The sequence below is a fragment of the Didymella exigua genome (genome assembly GCF_010094145.1).
Source record: "Didymella exigua CBS 183.55 unplaced genomic scaffold M421scaffold_15, whole genome shotgun sequence".
Lineage (NCBI taxonomy): Eukaryota > Fungi > Ascomycota > Dothideomycetes > Pleosporales > Didymellaceae > Didymella > Didymella exigua.
The window spans coordinates 29,360-47,591 of NW_022984789.1; the positions used below are offsets into that span (position 1 = coordinate 29,360).

Genomic DNA, 18,232 nt, shown 5'->3' on the forward strand with positions numbered 1-18,232 from the left:
ACGTCCGGACGACACGCACTTCCGCACTAGCGCTGGCACAGTGGGCACCATATACCGACGGCGTCACCACAACAATTACCGCACCAACGATACCGGCAACATGGTTTCACTTTACAATCAGACCTACGGTGGGCAACCCTATATCGATGCGCCAGCCGCCAACATGCCCCTAGCACACACACTTGCTCAGTCCTTCGCACTGCTCCAAGGTACACACATCATCAACTCCGCGAGGTACTCTGTCACACCATCTGGGGTACAGATACTAAACATTGATGCGAACCTTGAGCACGAGCAATGCCCTACATGTCGTGCCTGGTTTGCGAGCCGCGAGAAGCTGAATGATCACTGGTCGGAGTATCCCGTGGGATGCGAAGTACATGCGCTGTACATGCGCAGGGACGACGCGCCATGGCATGTGACAGATCGCTGCCACGCTTGGTGCTTCGTGAGGGGGGGTGAGAATCGGGTTCGTACTGGGAGAAATTGGAGGACGAGTGATCTGGAACATCATGTCAGGAAGTACCATACTCGCTGGAGCTAAAATGTTGAGCATTTTGCTGGAAAGGGAGGGAAGTTTCGAAGTGGATTTTTCAATGAATTCAGATGCGCTACGCTCTATGGGAACTACATGAACAGATGAATGACACCCGATCGATCCGCAGAGATGACCATCCCATACGGCTGTTCAATCAGCGCCACATCCATAATCTTATCCAGATGGGACTTGAGAAGCTGTTGCTGCTGCTGAGAAATCAAACCAGTTCGGCTCGGCTTAGGCGCAGGTTTCTTGCTTGAAGACGAGCTCTTGCTCTCCCTACTAATCAGCACCTGAGTATGAGGCTGCGATGAGAGTTCAGTGACTACGGTAGTCTCAACGCCTGGTTGGCTGACGGCGAACTGCGGCTTGACTTCATCAGGCTCGAGACCGCTGACTATCATCGAGGCTTCTGGCTTGTAAGTGTCCCAGTACCGGATCTTCCAGTCTGGCCCAGCGGTGAGGACGAAAGTGTGTCTCGCATCACCCTTATCGTCAACAGCCTGTGAGTGCACAGCAAGCGCACGAATCCCACGGTCTGCGCTCTGATTTGCGGTTGGTTCCAGCGCTGTTGCGAACCGACTGAGCATACCACCTGGCTTCTCTTCGTCAAGATCGGTAAGTAACGTGCTCTTGAGTCCTGTTTCTTTGCCGCCGCCGATCCGGTAAACGCGCTCACAGAGATGCTTCTCCCAATCCCACATAGTTACCTCTCCTTGTCCGCTGCCACCCGCGATGTATAGCCGCTGCTTGAGCTTACGCCCCGGCAAAGGTACCAGGAGAAGCCGATGGACAGGCGATGCACCGCTGTACACCCAGGCTTTGAGGCGTAATTGGAACCGGAGATCCCACAGGTCGAGCACACCGTGAGATGTGCCAAGTAGCAACCAATGTGCTTTCTTATCGACACAGAAGCAAGTGGGTGTTCCATGATTCAGCGGGTTCTCCAAGACGAACAGCTCTTCCATGGTCCTCAAGTCGAGTGCGATGATCTTTGAGGTGTTTGTGGCGAGGATTAGCACGGACTTGTTGTCTTCAGTATAGTGCTCAGACCATACAGCCTGGTCACCCCGGGGTAGTTGGTACTCGCGAAGTAGCCGGGGCCGACCGAACTTAACAGTACCTTCGGGCCCTTGGAGATAGTCAACTCGCACGACGTGGACGCTGCCATCGCTACCGGTGGCCACAAAGGAGTAGGTTTGCTCCACAAAAGTCAGACTTGTGACCTTGATGTCATCACCGAGTTTGTATGTCTGTCGAGAACGTCGAGTGATATTACGCTCTACACGCGAAGTATCCCAGATTTTGACGGTGCCATCGTCTGATCCGCTTATAAAAAAGCCTTGGTCCGGCGATACTAGGATGCGGCTCACAGCAGCGGTGTGCTCACCAAATGTCGCAACCAATGAGCCTTCAGGTCTCCAAGGAACACCTTTGTTCAATGGCTGAGTGTCCTTGTAACGTATGGGTGGTTTCCTTGGTGGAATTTGGATGCGGGGACCAAACTCGATTTCCCCTGGAGGAAAGCGCTCATGAAGCATTGAATCCAACAGCTTGAGGATTGCAGGGTCGTTCCCTGTGTAGTTGTGCGCATTTCTAAAGCGCACATGAGAAGAGCCTCGATGTGTATTGTCAATGGCAAGTGGCGACATTGGCTGGCGGGAACGAGACCTCTCCCTTACATGTGCTGCATCAACTTTCCCAAAAGCGTTTGCAGAAGTGGTTCCAATCTCTGGTAGCGCTTTGTTCTCTTTCTTCTTTAATAGACTCAATGCGCTGTTGCGGTGTTGCAAGGTGTGCGGGTGCTCTGTGACACCGAATGAGTCAATGTGGGAACGAGTGGGGGATGCGCTGCTGGGTATTTGCAGTGAATGTCGCCTAAGACTGCTCTCAGACGACGGCGATCCTCGTGCATAGCCTGCTGGATTTGAGCGCGGCGGGATCGCAATACGTCGCCCACCACTCTCTTCTAATACCAGCCGTTCAGCTTGATTTTGCGCATAAGGCATTCTGGATGCGAGAGCATCGCCCTCAGTAGTGGAAGCATCAAGCAGTGCGTCCTGAAGTGTTCGAGGTTGAGAGACAGCCTCATGTTGACTGCTGGCCGATCGATCCTTGTTGACAGTGTGCTGTACGTTCTCGTCAAAAATGACAGTGAGAGCGTGGACTCCAAGGTCCTTCAGCGTCACAATGTTGTTGAATTTCTTTGGGGTCGATGCAAGGCTGTCAGACCTTCTCCTGTGAACCACGCGCCATATGAATTCCCGCAGAGCCACAAGTTTGAACTCATCATCTGGTGTCATACCCGCATTGCGAAGTTTCTGCACCCAAGACTCGTCCTCTGCATTTTTCTGCATCCTCTGTAGCACTTTTGCGTCTAGTTCACGGCCTGATATGGCAGGTAAAGTTTCTTCTGTGGAGCCAAATGTGAAGGTTTGTTGCTGTCTCGCTTGCGTCCAAAAAAGTCCCTTTTGCGCCTGGACAGCCCAATTCGAGGCCATCTCTACGAGTAGCCTTGACATCGGTCTCTTGAGCGACTCGAGGATACGCGTTTGTGAGAATTCGGAAGGCACGACCTTCAGGTATGGCCTGACAAGATTGACAAGAATGCTGTGTGTGTCGGCAATAGAAAGGTACTTGGAAGCAGTCGCAATGAATTGAGCGGCCGCTTCTCGTATCCAGAGATTCGGGTGCATCGTAAGTCGTGCGACAGTATCGACCAACTCCCACGTCTTTGATCTTTGGAACAGCCCCAGCTCTGCCATTGACGACAGTGCACGTATGACCTTCTCGACGACGAACTCTTCTGGATCAGTCAATGCTTGAACCATGAGAGGGAGGATGTACCCCTCCAAGCTTGCTCCGCCAACAAAGACCGCGACGCCGACTATCGCTTCGAAAAAGCCGCACTTCAGCATCCAATCGGGATCGTTGAGGTACGTATTGAGATGACTGAGTACAACGTCGTTTGCACGTGGACTGCCGAAGAACACGCACAAGTCGGATACAGAACGGAGCATGGCGCGACGAACTGATGCCGTCGTATCGGTCAGGAGTGCCTTTGTGTGCTTCTCAAAGGCGTCTAGTAAGTTCTGGCGATCGACATCAAAGCGATTACGATGAGCGGATGTGGAGAGATTGTCTTCGGCCTCAGGATCGGTAGCGGGCAGGGCGCCATCTGCCCGTAATGCTTGTATCATATCGAGATACCTAGCAGCTGTTGCCGCCAGTGTACCTATACATAAAGCGTACTGCATCCGGACCAGATCGTTTGCTGCTGACGAAGAGTCAGGGAGGTAAGATTCCAACCGTGGCAAAACGTATTCGGGGAAGATATAGGCATTGATTGGGGAGACAACTTGAACCATCGCAAGAATCTGAGTAAGAGATCGTAGTGCCGTAATCCTCACTTGTTCAGACTTGTCGGTGAGCAGCTGCGCGACATAAGGTATGACGCGGTCCAGCTTTGCCTCGTCGGTCAGTCGTTCTGAGAAAGCCAACAAAAGTTCCAGGCCACGGACACGGGCAGAACCACGAGCAGTGCCTCGCATGCACGAAACGACAATGGTCAAAAATATCAGGTTGCCATCGTCTTGCGTAAGACATCGTGCGGGCGAGGCTTGGTGTTGATAGTTAGGGATGTCAATGTGCAGCGGAAACAACTTCGCATTTGGCTTTGGTGGCGAATGCCGCGGCTTCACAAGTTCTCTTCCTTCACTGCTAGAAAGGAGATGGGAGATCTTGTCGTAGTCATTGTATACTTGGTCGATTCGCTCGTCTGGCTCTCCGAGATGTTCTGAAGTTGTCGTGACTGGTTTTCGTCCTGACGAGGGATCGGTAATCGAAAACATGTACTGTTGAAGAAAACCGTAGAAGTAGTCTGGAAAGACTTTGCCTCTCCAGTGCGTGAGATAGTCTTCGGCCGACATTCTGGAGTTTGGATCGACCTGAATCATATGCATGATGAGTTCTCTGACGTGAAGATCTTGGATCTTGCTAAGATGGGAGTGCTCTGGGTTGTACTCGCCCTGACGGTACTTGAACAGCTGGCTCAGAGAGAAGATAGGTGCTTCGAGAAATAGCTCCGCGATCACGCAACCCACACTGAATACATCCATCGCCCAGTTGATATTACCTTCACCCTCTGGCTGCTGACCAGAAGCCAGGAATCTCTCAGGAGCCAGATAGCATGTGCGCCGTCCAGACAGATCGAAGTAGAAGGAGAAGTCAGCCGGATTATCTTCGGGGAGATGCGCGGGTTTGTAGGCGGACGAGAAATCAGTCAGGTAGAGCCAGTTCCAAGATGTGACCAGTATGTTCTCTGTCTTGATGTCGCCATGGTAAATGTTCTTGGCGTGGCAGTCCCGTATAGTAGACAGCAGCTGGAACGACAGCCATTTTTTCTCGATCTCCTCGAGGAACGGACGCGTACTGAGTCTGTCGTACAGAGAGCTGTGGATGTATTGACGGACCAGATAGCCGCATGCAGCCGTTTCAATGATCCTGTGGTAGGCCAAGGCGTTTGGAACCTCTGCAAGCATCTTACGTTCATCTGCTGAGGTCAGCCACCATACAGCACAACCTCTTCTGATACAACTCACGAAGCAAGCGTCTTGCATAAGTCTCGAAGTCGAACTGCGCGTATGGCTTCATGACCACGCGGGCCACGACAAGGCCATCTTTGTGCCGCGCCCTTACGGCCTTCATAAAACGAGCAGCACCAAGCGACTTCTCATATTGCAGGTCAGCCAGCTCCGGTACATCGATATTGGCAGTGCCAGCCGAAAGCGTGGTGAGTGAGAACCCCTGTCCCATGGTGGCGGTTGATGTAGTCGAACACTAGGGCGAAGCGTGTTGATGCCTGCTGGGCTGCATGCTGAGATGTTAAACGTTTGGCTCAGGCTTTTGATGCATAGGCTGGAGACGTCGATCAAGATAGGTATGCTAGCGATTGCATCTCAGGGATCTATTGTTTGCGTGATGGAGGCTGTTGTGCAAATACCACGTGCAACAAGAGGTCGTGGTCATCCTCCACTTGGTCTGGGCGCCAGAGCTGCAGGAGCGGACGCTAAAATCATGACTAAGCAAAACGCTACCTCAGATGCGTGGTCGCGTTTGCGGTGCACTTCCCAAAGTTGCACGAGCACATCTGCGGCTACACCCGTGTTACAGCTGGTCTGGACATTCCGTGGGTGATTTGAACTCAACTTGCAGCGCCCTTGGAGCTACTGATCTCCGCACGTACGCCACCATGACTACCTAACACAAGCGCGTTCATACAACAGTCGCTATCGTTACAGTCTGCGCCGATGCCATGGAGTCCTCAAAACCAAGGCCGGAGCTAAGGGAGCGTGGCAGTTCGGCGACATCCAAGACGACCACAGCACATGAAAGCCTCTACGAGAAGCCGGAGGAGTCCGAGCGGACGTCATCTGTCGCCGCCAGCCCTGAGTTATCACCTCAGAATGACGCTCTAACGAACAACTTCAAGCCAGAAGCTGATCTCGATAAGCTGCCTGGGGTAGGTCAGCCCCGTGCAGAGACCGAATCAGTCAGATTCGGTGGCGAGGAAGAGGACCCCACCATGAGCATGGAGTTCAAGAGACCCGCAAGCCCCCCCACTGTCCACAAAGTCAAAGATGTCTCGTATCATAAGGTCGGTGAGAATGGTATCTGCAGGATGCACAAATTCTCGTTGTACGAGACAAGTACACGATTCTACCTTGTTGGAGCCGATATCATGGAGGAACATTATCGCGTGCTCAAGATTGACCGAACGTCGCCGCCAGGCCTTCTAACCATCTTCGAAGACGATATAGTGTATGAGAAGAACGAGATGTTCAGGCTACTGGGAACGATTCAGGACGGCAACAAAAGCACCGGAGGCATGAAGCTCAAATGCAGCACCTGGGGATTGTTGGGTTTCATACGGTTCACCGATGCTTACTACATGCTCTTGATATCCAAAAGAGCTCAAGTGGCGATGCTGGGTGGACACTATATATATCAAGTCGACGGCACCGAGATGATACCGCTTACGACAGGCTCCACAGCACGGTTTCAGAAGGATCGCAATCCGGAAGAGGCAAGATTCCTGGCAAGTCTCGCAAACCTGGATCTAACGCGTTCGTTCTACTTCAGCTACTCATACAACATCACGAGAAGCCTTCAGCAGAACATCATACACGAACGCACTGCCTTGAACAATGGTATCGAGAACCCTGAGCGCGATTATCAGGACATGTTTATCTGGAATCACTATCTTCTGGACCCCGCTCGCCTTGCGTTGAAGAACGTCTATGATTGGTGCCATCCAGTCATACACGGATATGTAGATCAGTCTTCTCTCGACGTGTTTGGTCGCAGGATCTACATCACTATCATTGCCCGGCGATCGCGACACTTTGCAGGAGCTAGATTTCTGAAGCGGGGTACAAACGACCTGGGATATGTCGCTAATGATGTAGAGTCCGAACAGATCGTGTCCGAAGCGCTAACCACTTCTTTCCATGCGCCGGGGCCACGCCTTTACACGAATCCGACATACACTTCATATGTACAGCACCGTGGCAGTATACCACTCTTCTGGACCCAGGATAATACAGGTGTTACGCCGAAGCCAGACATCGACTTGAGCCTTGTGGATCCATTCTACAGCGCTGCCGCTCTCCACTTCGATGACTTGTTCGAACGATACGGCGCCCCTATCATTGCTCTGAACCTGATAAAAGCACGGGAGCGGATGCCCAGAGAATCGAAACTACTGTACGAGTACGAATATTGTATTGACTATCTCAATCAGTCTCTACCCAATGACAAAAAGATACGATACGAGGCATTCGATATGTCCCGTGCCGCAAAAACGCGAGGTCAAGATGTCATTGGAACTTTGGAGAGTCTTGCTGAAAAGGTCATGCAAGAGACCGGTTTCTTTCAGAATGGAGACGAGACCAGCGGCACAGCTCAGGTCCAGAATGGTGTGGCCAGAACAAATTGCATCGATTGTCTTGATCGCACGAACGCCGCCCAATTTGTAATCGGCAAGAGAGCCCTCGGTCGACAGCTGCATGCGCTCGGTGTCATCGCCGGGAACACCGTTGAGTATGACTCGGACTGCGTGGAGATGTTCACTCACATGTTCCACGGCCACGGAGATACTATTGCGATACAGTATGGTGGATCCCACCTTGTCAACACAATGGCTACGTATCGCAAGATCAACCAGTGGCAAAGTAGTTCTCGCGATATGGTGGAGAGCTTCAAGCGATACTACCACAACTCCTTTCTCGACTCACAGCGCCAAGAGGCATACAATCTCTTCCTTGGCAACTATACCTTCCATCAAGGTCAGCCAATGCTGTGGGATCTGACTACAGATTACTACCTCCATCACGCTGATCCACGCGCATACCTTGAAAGACAGAGACGAGACTACAACAATTGGTTCACTCCTTCAAACTTAGAGCCACGAGAACTACCGCCCTCGACGAATCTGACGACAATGCACAGCCAGTGGCTGCAAGCCAATATTGGTTTTCGAGATGACTACTTTCTTGAATATTATCGGCCGCTGGCCTTATCGTCGTTTCTCAAGATTTTCGCCTTTCGACTGGCATCGCCTAATCGGGTTGCGCGCGACGGCAGAGACGGTCTCATGCCAGCACGCCTTGAAGACATGTCGCCTTTCGTGCCTCGCAAAAAGCAGCATGAACAGGTCTCTCAACGCAATCTTGCAAAGAAGGGCCAGCGGAAAGGCGTGACGATTCTCGATCCAGTAAGCGAGACGGGCTCGCGACAAGGTAGCATTATGGCTAGGAGACGTCACAACCTACAGCTTAGCGTACCCGATACAGCCTCTGTTAAGCACTCCATACTTCGAGATCCACACTTCGAAACAGATATGCCATCTTCGGCGCCTGCAGTGACAAGCTCGTTCCCATCGCTTGCGAACTCCATGTCCACCTCAACTGGTTTGGCTTCCACTGTACGACCTGGCTTCAAGCCTGCTGACAAGACGCTCATCAATCAATGGACCCTCGAGCAATTCTATGACAACAGCATGAACCCAACTGTGTCCGGAGGCGAAGCTGATGAGTACGAGCGATACATCGAACACCCACTAAATCTGCCGTTAGTCGTTAGTAGCGAGACGCCAAGCGCAGACGACCCATCCGCCATGGAATACTACGAATACCTAAGCATGACTGAAGGACCTCAACCCCCAACCGAGAACGACGAATCCAGCATCACTCCCTACGGCCTGTCCCGCCTCGACACAGACGTTATGTCCGTCCGCTCATTCCAATCCTACTCACGCCCCGTGACCTCAGCATCCGTCAGCACGCCCTTCTCGCATGCCCCAACATACTCGTGGCCACAGAGTCTCAATCCGCACCCGCACATCTACCCTTCCTTCACAGACGAGGCACTACTGACATACGCGACGCCTGGCAAGTTTCAGACTGCGGAGGACGATATTGAGGAGTTCGAGGAGTATCTTAATGTCAAGGAGAATCCGCTAGATGTGGAGGTGGAGGATGGCACGAAGAAGAGGTATAAGGCGTATAGACAATGGCTGAAGGGGAAAAGCTTCTTCAAGCAGAGTAAGGTGGATCCGGAGTGGCAGAATCAGTTGCCTGTTAGGTAGTGAGCGACGTTTTTGGTTGCAGTGGCGTTCTAGCATGGTGAGAGGTGTAGGTAGCATTGCAATTGGAGTTGTTTGGTTGAAGTTTTGAGTTTATGGGCACTAGAACTAAGTCTCGCTCTCATGTAACAAGAGTATTTGCTCGGCATCTCAATGGCCTTGGAGACTTACGAGCAATGCCCTGTTCGAGGGTCTACGCGTAGCGCACTCATACGATGCACGCGCGGAGCGGAGCGGAGTGGCTGAACCCAGTTGTTTCCCCTCATCGCTACATTCCGCACGATGAGCTATGTGGCCAGTCAATATGGTTAAGGCAAGTGGGTATGACAAGGTCGAAGCAAGTGGGTGTGATAAGGTTGAGGTAAGGCGTATTTGCTTCAGACCCGTCGCGCCATCGGCAATCGGTACGTGACACAGTCTTAACTTCCTTCTCTAGGGAGATACACATAATCTGTAAGTGGAAATCCTCAAGTGCTCAGGGTTAGGGATGATCTTCTTCGATTGTTTCTTGGGGGACTCATTGAGGCTTTTCAGGCTGTGCCTCGTTCTTATCGAATGGTCGTCACAGTTCAAACCCAAGAAATGAGGGAATATGCTCTGCTTTTCAATAACGTTACAGCATTATGCCGAAAATGGCAGAGCATTGATGAAGCTGATTGAGAGTCTAATTTAATTGTTGTATGCGGCCTGTGTGTCTACTTGTCCTAAGATTCCATCGACTCGCTGCCGGTATTACTCTCCATAAATCCTTCCTGCGCAGTAGTGCGGCACCAAGGCTTCACTTCCATCTCCTTACTCGTGTAAGAAACGAAGCATGAAGACTAGCCTTTGCGCGGCCCTTTGGCTACCACTCTCTCGATCGTCTCCGTGGCGATAAGATGCGGACGGACGCCAGTGTTACCTGCAGCGAGCTATGAGTAGGATGCTCAAATCGTATCACGTTAGTGTTTTTCGGCGTATCCCGGGGCCCGTTAAAGTCCATCATGCTAAGAAACACGACTTGTACTGAAGTCCGATTTGAGTTGATCGAGGAGGAGTTGAGGCCAAGGCATACTCAAGGCGTCCTGCAGCATTTCACCGGTTCCTGGCCCCCAGGCTTATGCAAGAGCGGATGCAGGGCGGGCATGGGGAACGTGAACGACTTCCAAATGGCACGAATCCATTGGCCAGTGCCGAGTTCTCCCATGCGGTAGATCTGAGACATTTTTCTCTCTTCTGCGCTTGTGTCGTGCATACTGCACAGCCTCCGACGGAATCGACTGCCGGAGGACGACAAGAGCTGTGTCACATGCGAAGTACTTGATAAAACGCTTCCCAGAAAGTGGCGAACCATGCGGAATTTACTGTCGGTCCTTGGGATACGATGGTTCTCGTGCAGCGTTCGAGGTGATCGGCTGCGCAGGCCCTACCGGTAGGGGCGACCCGCGGGGGGCGCGCATAAACTTGACGCTTTTGGATGACCGCGCGAGCTATTGATGCACCCTTTATGGAAGACTCTGAGGTTGCTGCATTGCTGTTCGAGCGCTGATATCATTTCGGCAGCCATTGGCTTTTCATGCGAACGATGCTGCGTCCCGGATTATACTGAGACCTCATAAGTCTAGCACGCGTGCTGGAGTCCAAGATTTGTGGAAGTTGGTATCAACCTAGCTGCCCAGGACTCAGGAGAAGGGTGTCAATGCGCCAAAAGAAACCTTACTCACCGAAAGAAGTCGTCAGCTGAAGCTATCGAGCTCGTAACCATGCCGACCTCGCCCAGCTCAGCAACACGGATAATGGCTGCAAACTGCATCAGCCTGGTCGCTAGATGCACTTTGCTCAGTCAAGAATACTCTAGCTCTGATGGCACTCCAATATTCGAATGACAGGTGTGTACCAGTCATGTGTTCCGGGATTGTGCCGATATCGTGAGAGTGGCGTGTCAGAAAATGGGTGGCAAGCAGAGTGGTAAGTCGGGAGGTGCTTTTGTACGATTGCATAGCTTGCGATTAGTCAGGTACATATTGTCGATATGTACGTATAGACCAGTTCATTCGAGTAACAGACGATTGCAGCTCACCATAGTTGCAGACGTGCATGCTGCGATTGAATGTCCGCTGAGGCAAGGTAGCTTTCGCGTAGTCAAAGATCTTCCTGGCTACTTCATTATCGCCTGGCACCTCCACGCTATCGAGGTCCAACTGAGCGTGTCCCTCCTTCTTGGTCTCCTCGAGTGCTTTCGAGCGGCCCGTGGAACTGTAGCCCATCCATTGGGGATCGGAGCCATGGCACCACTGCTCGACATAATGTGTGCGACTTGTAGTTGCGGTTGATGTGGCTGCTTTCAAGACAGGATTTGTCTCTACGGTCTCGAGATCAACTCTGAAAATGCTGAACTGTGGTCATTTGCTGCAACGCAGTCATTGAAAATTGCGCAGAAACTCTGTTAAATTCGTGTTGATGTGATTTCGTCATTACTATAGTGGTTCCTAGTAGGTTCCTTTCCCTGTTGTGGCCGGAGGGCGCGTCAGGTATGCATGTTAGCATATGTAACTTCTGTCTGAAGACGAAAGGCGCAGAAGTGGACTTCGTTACCATCATGGATTTGTGAGTCAATTTCTGGGCTTCGCCATTTCCAGGACGTCTGTTCTCAATGTCACAATCGTATCTTCATTGGGTGGTCACACCGGAACCTTGCACGTCATTGTGGAAAAGGCTGGTTTTACCACGTCTTCCGGGAACAGACCTGGATACAGGCAGTACCGGTTTTTCATTCCCCACACTTGCAATCCTGTCAAGCTGTAATGGGATCGAGGCTGCCTTGCTTTGGCATGAGCCAATTAAATAAAGTAGCGTGCCATGGCGGTCAGCTGTTCGCGGGGTGCATGCAATCAACTTACCGCGCGATTGGAGTCGCCAAGATTGAGAAGATCAGCTGGATCCATCAGAGGGGCTTGTGCATAGCAAGCATCAAGATGTGTCAAGAGCCGTAGTTCGAAGCTTGGAAATTCACGCAGATCCGTCATTTTGCGTCAAAAGCTGCTGGAGCGTCCGCATATAAAGACCCGATGCCGATGTTACCAAGTCGCGTCGATGGGATTCGCCGCGTACTACGATTCGAGATGGATCTGATTGACTGCGGAGCGTGAATCACAATTGTTGACCTTCAGGGAAATCGACGAGCTTCAGTCCCTCAGCGCAAGGCACAGGCACTTCCCGTCGAGATGGGGAGAATGCTCAATCGAAGCATCGCGGAGCGGGTCATTTCAATACCACTTGGCAATCGTCGTCGAGGGACGTCTGCTTTGGCTCTGCGTGCTTTGGATGTGCTTTGATCGCCAGGCACTTTGCTTGGCTCGAGGACACGGACATTGGGGCTGTGACTGGGGAAACAACCGCCAGCGGCAATCAGTTGCGTTGGTCTTGAGGCTGTGCTGGCGGCAACGATGGCCAACACATTTTCTGCTTTGGTCATTGGTAGTCTTACAGTCGAAGCGATAGGTATGAGTATTCATGGTCGCTGTCGCATCCTCGATGAAAGGCAATGGCGAGGAGTAAGCTTCCAGGAGAACGAGATGTTTGGTGTGATTTGACGCCCTGACATGACACGGAGAGCATTACTTGGCTCATCTAAGGACGGCCACGCGCGACTTTTTCCCACTGGGCGGACACGGGCCTTGCCTCCTGTGTGCGACCGTTGTTGCTATAGCGAATGCAGGCATGTGCATTTTGCTTCCTCAACGCGTGCAATCGGCTCAGCAAAATGAACATGTCGAAGCAGCAGCATCAGAAGTTTAGCGGACCTCAGCAGCAGCTTGACCTGTTTCAAGTCTAGACTTCAGCGTCCAAACGAAACCGCCGATGAGAGGACGGGGTCTAAACCCAGAGGGGGCAAGCGAGTCGAGTGCTAGCCAGGGCCTTTTCGGCAGCCAGCCATAGCAGGACTGGTGCGCTTGGCAAGAGGGCAGTGCAAAGGTCGTCCAGCTTCTTTAGACAACACTTGATCGCCATTGGGTGTGTTGGCGCGTCCTCCCTGGCTCTTCTCCGTCTCAACTGCAGCAGCCCGCCTTCCAACAGGTTGTTTTCGTGTGCGTTGAGAGCTGAGAGCCTTGTTGCCACGAGCCCTCTTTATACCTTTCGCTGCACGAACATAGTCACGCACCTCTCACTGGGCGCAGCAAGCACTGCCTCGATTACTGAACCTGGACGCAGCCAAACCTGGTCATCGAGCTGTGATTCAGCTAGCTGTGGTAGTCCTCGCCTCCCCCAAGACATCTAGGTATGCCCATCGCGTTCTCCGTTTCAGCATACCACGGTCACAGCGCTCTGTCCGGCTTGTAACCTGTGGCGCAGCTGTCCACATAGAACGCGTTCAGGTGAATGGGCGTATATACTGACGTACTGCAGCCTCGTTTGTGCATCTCGTTCGGGACCACTGCGCTGGCTCTTGCCCTGAGCCCGTAGCAACACGCATGCGCAATCAACTGCGCAGCCTACCTCTCGCCCCTCGACCCTCTTAACGCCCACGCGACCCGCTCGTAACAATTTTAGCACTCACCGGTCAACACTTACTCAAATCGACCATTGTTCTCGTATTCTTTGCTTGCCTGACCGCACAGCCGCCCGCTCTCTGTCTACGACGACAGCCTCGAGGCTGACGTTAGGCACCACCATGGCGGACCACGACACACCGGACGCCGCGCCGCGGCGGCCAAGGGCCCCTACCATCACCATCGATACATCCGCTGCTGGCGGCAATGGCACGAACGGTTCAGTACCTCTTGCCAGCATCGACCCTCACAACTCTAATAATATGGACAACAACGCGTCGCCGGAACTGCGCAGCGCAGGTTCGTTCGAGAGTAATGCTAGTAGGCCAACATCGCCGCATAATGTATCATCGCCTACGCAAAAGTGGAACAATGGAGGGAATCTGCTGTCGGTACCGGGTGCGCACTCTCGCGGAAACTCGATGGACTCGACGGGCGACCACGGCGAATCGAATTCCACGGCCACCTATGTGGCATCGTCGCAAGGCGAGACGCTTAAGGGAGAGATGGGGCCTACAGAAGTTCTTAACGATGAAGAAGCTTTGAAGCCTGATCCTGGAACAGAAGCCGACTTTGAAGTTGAGAACAATAATTTCGCTTTTTCGCCCGGTCAGCTTGCTAAGCTTTATAATCCCAAGAGTTTGGGAGCATTTCACGCATTGGGTGGTCTGGATGGCCTGGAGAAAGGTCTTCGTACAGATAGGAAGGCCGGCCTAAGCGTTGACGAACAGCAACTTGATGGCATCGTAACTTTCGAAGAGGCTACCATGCCAAGCCAAACACAAAAATCTCTCAAGTCATCAGCTACTGGAGCTATCCGAAATGACTCGTCAAAAGCGACAGGACCAAATGCTTTCGCCGACCGGATACGGGTGTTCAGCGACAACCGCCTTCCGGTGAAGAAGCCAAAGAACATTTTCCAGCTAGCATGGATGGCATACAACGACAAGGTCTTGCTGCTTCTGACAGCAGCTGCGATTATTTCACTTGCGCTTGGTCTATATCAAACTTTCGGCACTGCTCACACGGAAGGTAAGCCTAGGGTCGAATGGATCGAAGGTGTAGCCATCATTGTGGCTATTGCAATCGTCGTCGTTGTTGGTGCTGCCAACGACTGGCAAAAGGAGCGTCAATTCGTGAAGCTAAACAGGAAGAAGGATGATCGACAGATCAAGGTCATCCGCTCGGGAAGAACCCAGCAGGTCCTCGTCTACGACATCCTTGTTGGAGACGTTGTTAATCTGGAACCTGGTGACATGATTCCCGTGGACGGCATTCTCATTCAGGGCCATGGCATCAAGTGCGATGAGTCTTCCGCAACTGGTGAATCCGACCTTCTGAAAAAGACTCCCGGAGACGATGCTTTCCGCGCTATCGAAAAGCACGAAAACCTGAAGAAGATCGACCCTTTCATCCTCTCTGGCGCCAAGGTGTCTGAGGGCGTTGGACAGTTTCTGGTCACTGCCACTGGTGTGAATTCGAGCTACGGAAAGACGATGATGTCCCTGCGCGAAGAGAGCGAAGTCACTCCTCTGCAGTCGAAGCTGAACGTCCTCGCGACATACATCGCTAAACTCGGTAGTGCCGCCGCGCTTCTCCTGTTCGTTGTTCTTCTCATTGAATTCCTCGTCCACTTGAGAGGCAGCACCGCCACTCCCGCACAAAAGGGCCAGAACTTCCTTGACATTCTTATCGTCGCTATCACTGTCATCGTTGTCGCGGTCCCTGAGGGTCTGCCACTGGCTGTCACGCTCGCACTGGCTTTTGCTACAACTCGCATGTTGAAGGACAACAACCTGGTGCGATTGCTCAGATCTTGCGAGACTATGGGAAATGCTACAACTATCTGCTCAGACAAGACTGGTACCCTCACTCAGAATAAGATGACAGTCGTCGCTGGGTCTCTCGGTACCGCTCTGCGATTTGGCGACCACAATCTCAAGGCCTCCTCTCACGACTCGGCTCCTGGGGATGATGGCGCCAAGGGCAAAAATCATGAGTCTCCTGTCGAGGGTCCCAACGATGTCTCCGCCTCTGAATTTGCTGCTACCATTAGCAAAGATGTGAAGGAACTTCTCGAGGAATCGATCGTTCAGAACACTACCGCATTCGAAGGCGAGGTCGGTGGAGCTGATCCATTCATTGGCTCCAAAACTGAAACGGCCTTGCTTGGTTTTGCACGCGACCATCTTAGCATGGGCAACCTCGCCGAGGAGCGTTCGAACGCCAACATAGTACAAGTTATTCCATTCGACTCGGCCATCAAGTGCTCAGCAGCTGTTGCAAAGCTTGCTGATGGACAATACCGAATGTACGTCAAGGGAGCCTCTGAAATCCTTCTTGGCAAGTGTGACATGATTGTTACGGATGCATCAAAGGAGCTCATCGCAGGCCCCATGACAGGCGACAACCGCGAAGCTCTCGAGCATGTCATTACGGCGTACGCTTCCCGCTCCCTGCGAACCATCGGTCTCGTCTATCGCGACTTTGAGAGCTGGCCACCCAGAGATTCTAAGCTCATTGAAGACGACCCAAGCCAGGCCGTGTTCACCGACGTTTTCCAGAACATGACCTTCCTCGCCGTTGTTGGTATCCAGGACCCTCTCCGCGACAGCGTGAAGGAGGCCGTAAAGGACTGCCAACATGCTGGTGTCTATGTCCGCATGGTCACCGGTGACAATGTTTTGACAGCCAAGGCTATCGCTGAAGACTGTGGCATTCTTGTTCCTGGCGGTGTCGTCATGGAAGGCCCTACTTTCCGCAAGCTGTCAAAGAGGGACATGGATGCCGTCATTCCCAAGCTCTGTGTTCTTGCCCGTTCCAGTCCTGAGGACAAGCGCAAACTTGTGAAGCGTCTCAAAGAGCTGGGCGAGACTGTTGCTGTTACTGGTGACGGTACCAACGATGCTCCTGCGCTCAAGACGGCAGATGTCGGTTTCTCCATGGGTATTGCCGGGACTGAAGTCGCAAAAGAAGCCTCTGCCATCATTCTCATGGATGACAACTTTGCTTCGATCGTCAAGGCCTTGCTTTGGGGTCGTGCGGTCAACGATGCTGTCAAGAAGTTCTTGCAGTTCCAGATCACAGTCAACATCACTGCTGTTGTCCTGACCTTCGTCTCCGCTGTTTCCAGCTCGGATCAGCAGTCTGTGCTTACCGCTGTCCAGCTTCTCTGGGTCAATCTTATCATGGACACCTTCGCTGCTTTGGCTCTTGCAACCGACCCCCCTACACGAAGCCTTTTGAACAGAAAGCCCGATCCTAAGTCTGCTCCTTTGATCACTCTGAGGATGTGGAAGATGATCATCGGTCAAGCTATCTACCAGCTCGTGGTCACCTTCATCCTCTACTTTGCAGGCGAGTCTATCCTTAGTTACGAAAGCGAGCGCGAACAGAAACAGATGCCGACACTCGTCTTCAACACTTTCGTCTGGATGCAGATCTTCAACGCCCTCAACAACCGCCGCCTCGATAACCACTTCAACGTCTTCGAAGGCATCACGCACAACTGGTTCTTCATCGGCATCTTGCTGATCATGATTGGCGGTCAAACGATGATCATCTTCGTCGGTGGCGTTGCCTTCTCCGTTGTTAGGATCAACGGCGCTCAGTGGGGCTACTCAATCGTCTTGGGTTTCCTTTCACTCCCTGTCGGCATGATCGTTCGCCTGGTCCCAGATGAACTCATCCGCAGCTGTATTCCTGATTTCTTCAGGAAGAAGCGCAATCCTGAGGTAGTCGTCACCGACGACGACTTCGAGTGGAACCAAGGTCTTCTTGAGATCCGCGACGAGCTTGCCTTCATCAGAAGATTCCGTGGTGGCCGTCTCAGCAACATCAAATACAACGTGACCCACCCCAAGGAGATCTTCACAAGGTCTAGGACCAGTTTCTCTCACCCCAGCACGCCCAACAACGGTGCTGTTGAGCAAGAAGGTTCCCCGGCACCCACACCATCCAGCCGACGCCGCACCAGGTCACGCTCGAACTCTGCTTTCGGTCCCGCCGCTGTCATGGCCGGCATTGTTGCAGGCAGTATAGGAGGATGGTCGCCGATTGGCAAGGATGCTGGCGATGCTGGTTCGCTCAAGTTTAGCCGCGACATGAACAAGGACGATCTCGAGGCACAGCCGGGCATTGAGGTGCATCCTCAGACCAAGTCGACAGATCCGGTTCTCGCACCCGATTCGCACGAATACCGCGGCCCACCGAGCCAGCACACGGAAACTACCCCCAACTTCGCCATCGGACCTTTCGCAGGAGACCCCAAGTTCAACGACAGCAAGAAGGGCGACACGAAGTCCTAGTTCACCTCCTCTCATACACTCCTTCAACTGTACACCACTTTGCATGAATCGGCGTTCTCGGAGTTGCTTCCACAAGCTCCTTGCACTGCAGGACTGTGCAAGATTCCACATACATGCTTTAATGCCAATACCCACCAACTGCTGGTCTCATTTGCGTTTCCGTTTCTCGGTTGTATCATTGGAGCTTTCGAGGCAAGAGAGATTGTAGCCGTCC

The 18,232-nt window shown here is 52.5% G+C and overlaps 4 protein-coding genes across 4 annotated transcripts; 2 read left to right on the plus strand and 2 right to left on the minus strand.

Moving 5' to 3' along the window:
* Positions 1–580: 580 nt before the first annotated feature.
* On the minus strand, positions 581–5,546 carry M421DRAFT_421027 (phosphoinositide 3-kinase regulatory subunit 4). Its single transcript, XM_033592688.1, has 2 exons — positions 5,140–5,546; positions 581–5,090 (listed from the first exon to the last, which is right to left on the minus strand). The coding sequence occupies exons 1-2, from the start codon at positions 5,351–5,353 to the stop codon at positions 628–630; spliced, it is 4,677 nt and encodes a 1,558-aa protein (XP_033448080.1). The 5' UTR covers positions 5,354–5,546; the 3' UTR covers positions 581–627.
* Positions 5,547–5,679: 133 nt separating this feature from the next.
* On the plus strand, positions 5,680–9,279 carry M421DRAFT_421028 (polyphosphoinositide phosphatase). Its single transcript, XM_033592689.1, has one exon. The coding sequence runs from the start codon at positions 5,853–5,855 to the stop codon at positions 9,183–9,185; it is 3,333 nt and encodes a 1,110-aa protein (XP_033448081.1). The 5' UTR covers positions 5,680–5,852; the 3' UTR covers positions 9,186–9,279.
* Positions 9,280–10,735: 1,456 nt separating this feature from the next.
* M421DRAFT_92706 (uncharacterized protein) lies at positions 10,736–12,187 on the minus strand (the record flags this gene model as incomplete). Its single annotated transcript, XM_033598056.1, has 6 exons — positions 10,736–10,766; positions 10,886–10,961; positions 11,059–11,163; positions 11,242–11,552; positions 11,908–11,960; positions 12,062–12,187. The coding sequence occupies 6 exons, from the start codon at positions 12,185–12,187 to the stop codon at positions 10,736–10,738; spliced, it is 702 nt and encodes a 233-aa protein (XP_033448082.1).
* Positions 12,188–13,445: 1,258 nt separating this feature from the next.
* Positions 13,446–18,157, plus strand: M421DRAFT_161579 (calcium-translocating P-type ATPase). The gene has a single exon (XM_033587683.1). The coding sequence runs from the start codon at positions 13,834–13,836 to the stop codon at positions 18,016–18,018; it is 4,185 nt and encodes a 1,394-aa protein (XP_033448083.1). The 5' UTR covers positions 13,446–13,833; the 3' UTR covers positions 18,019–18,157.
* The last annotated feature ends 75 nt before the right edge of the window (positions 18,158–18,232 follow it).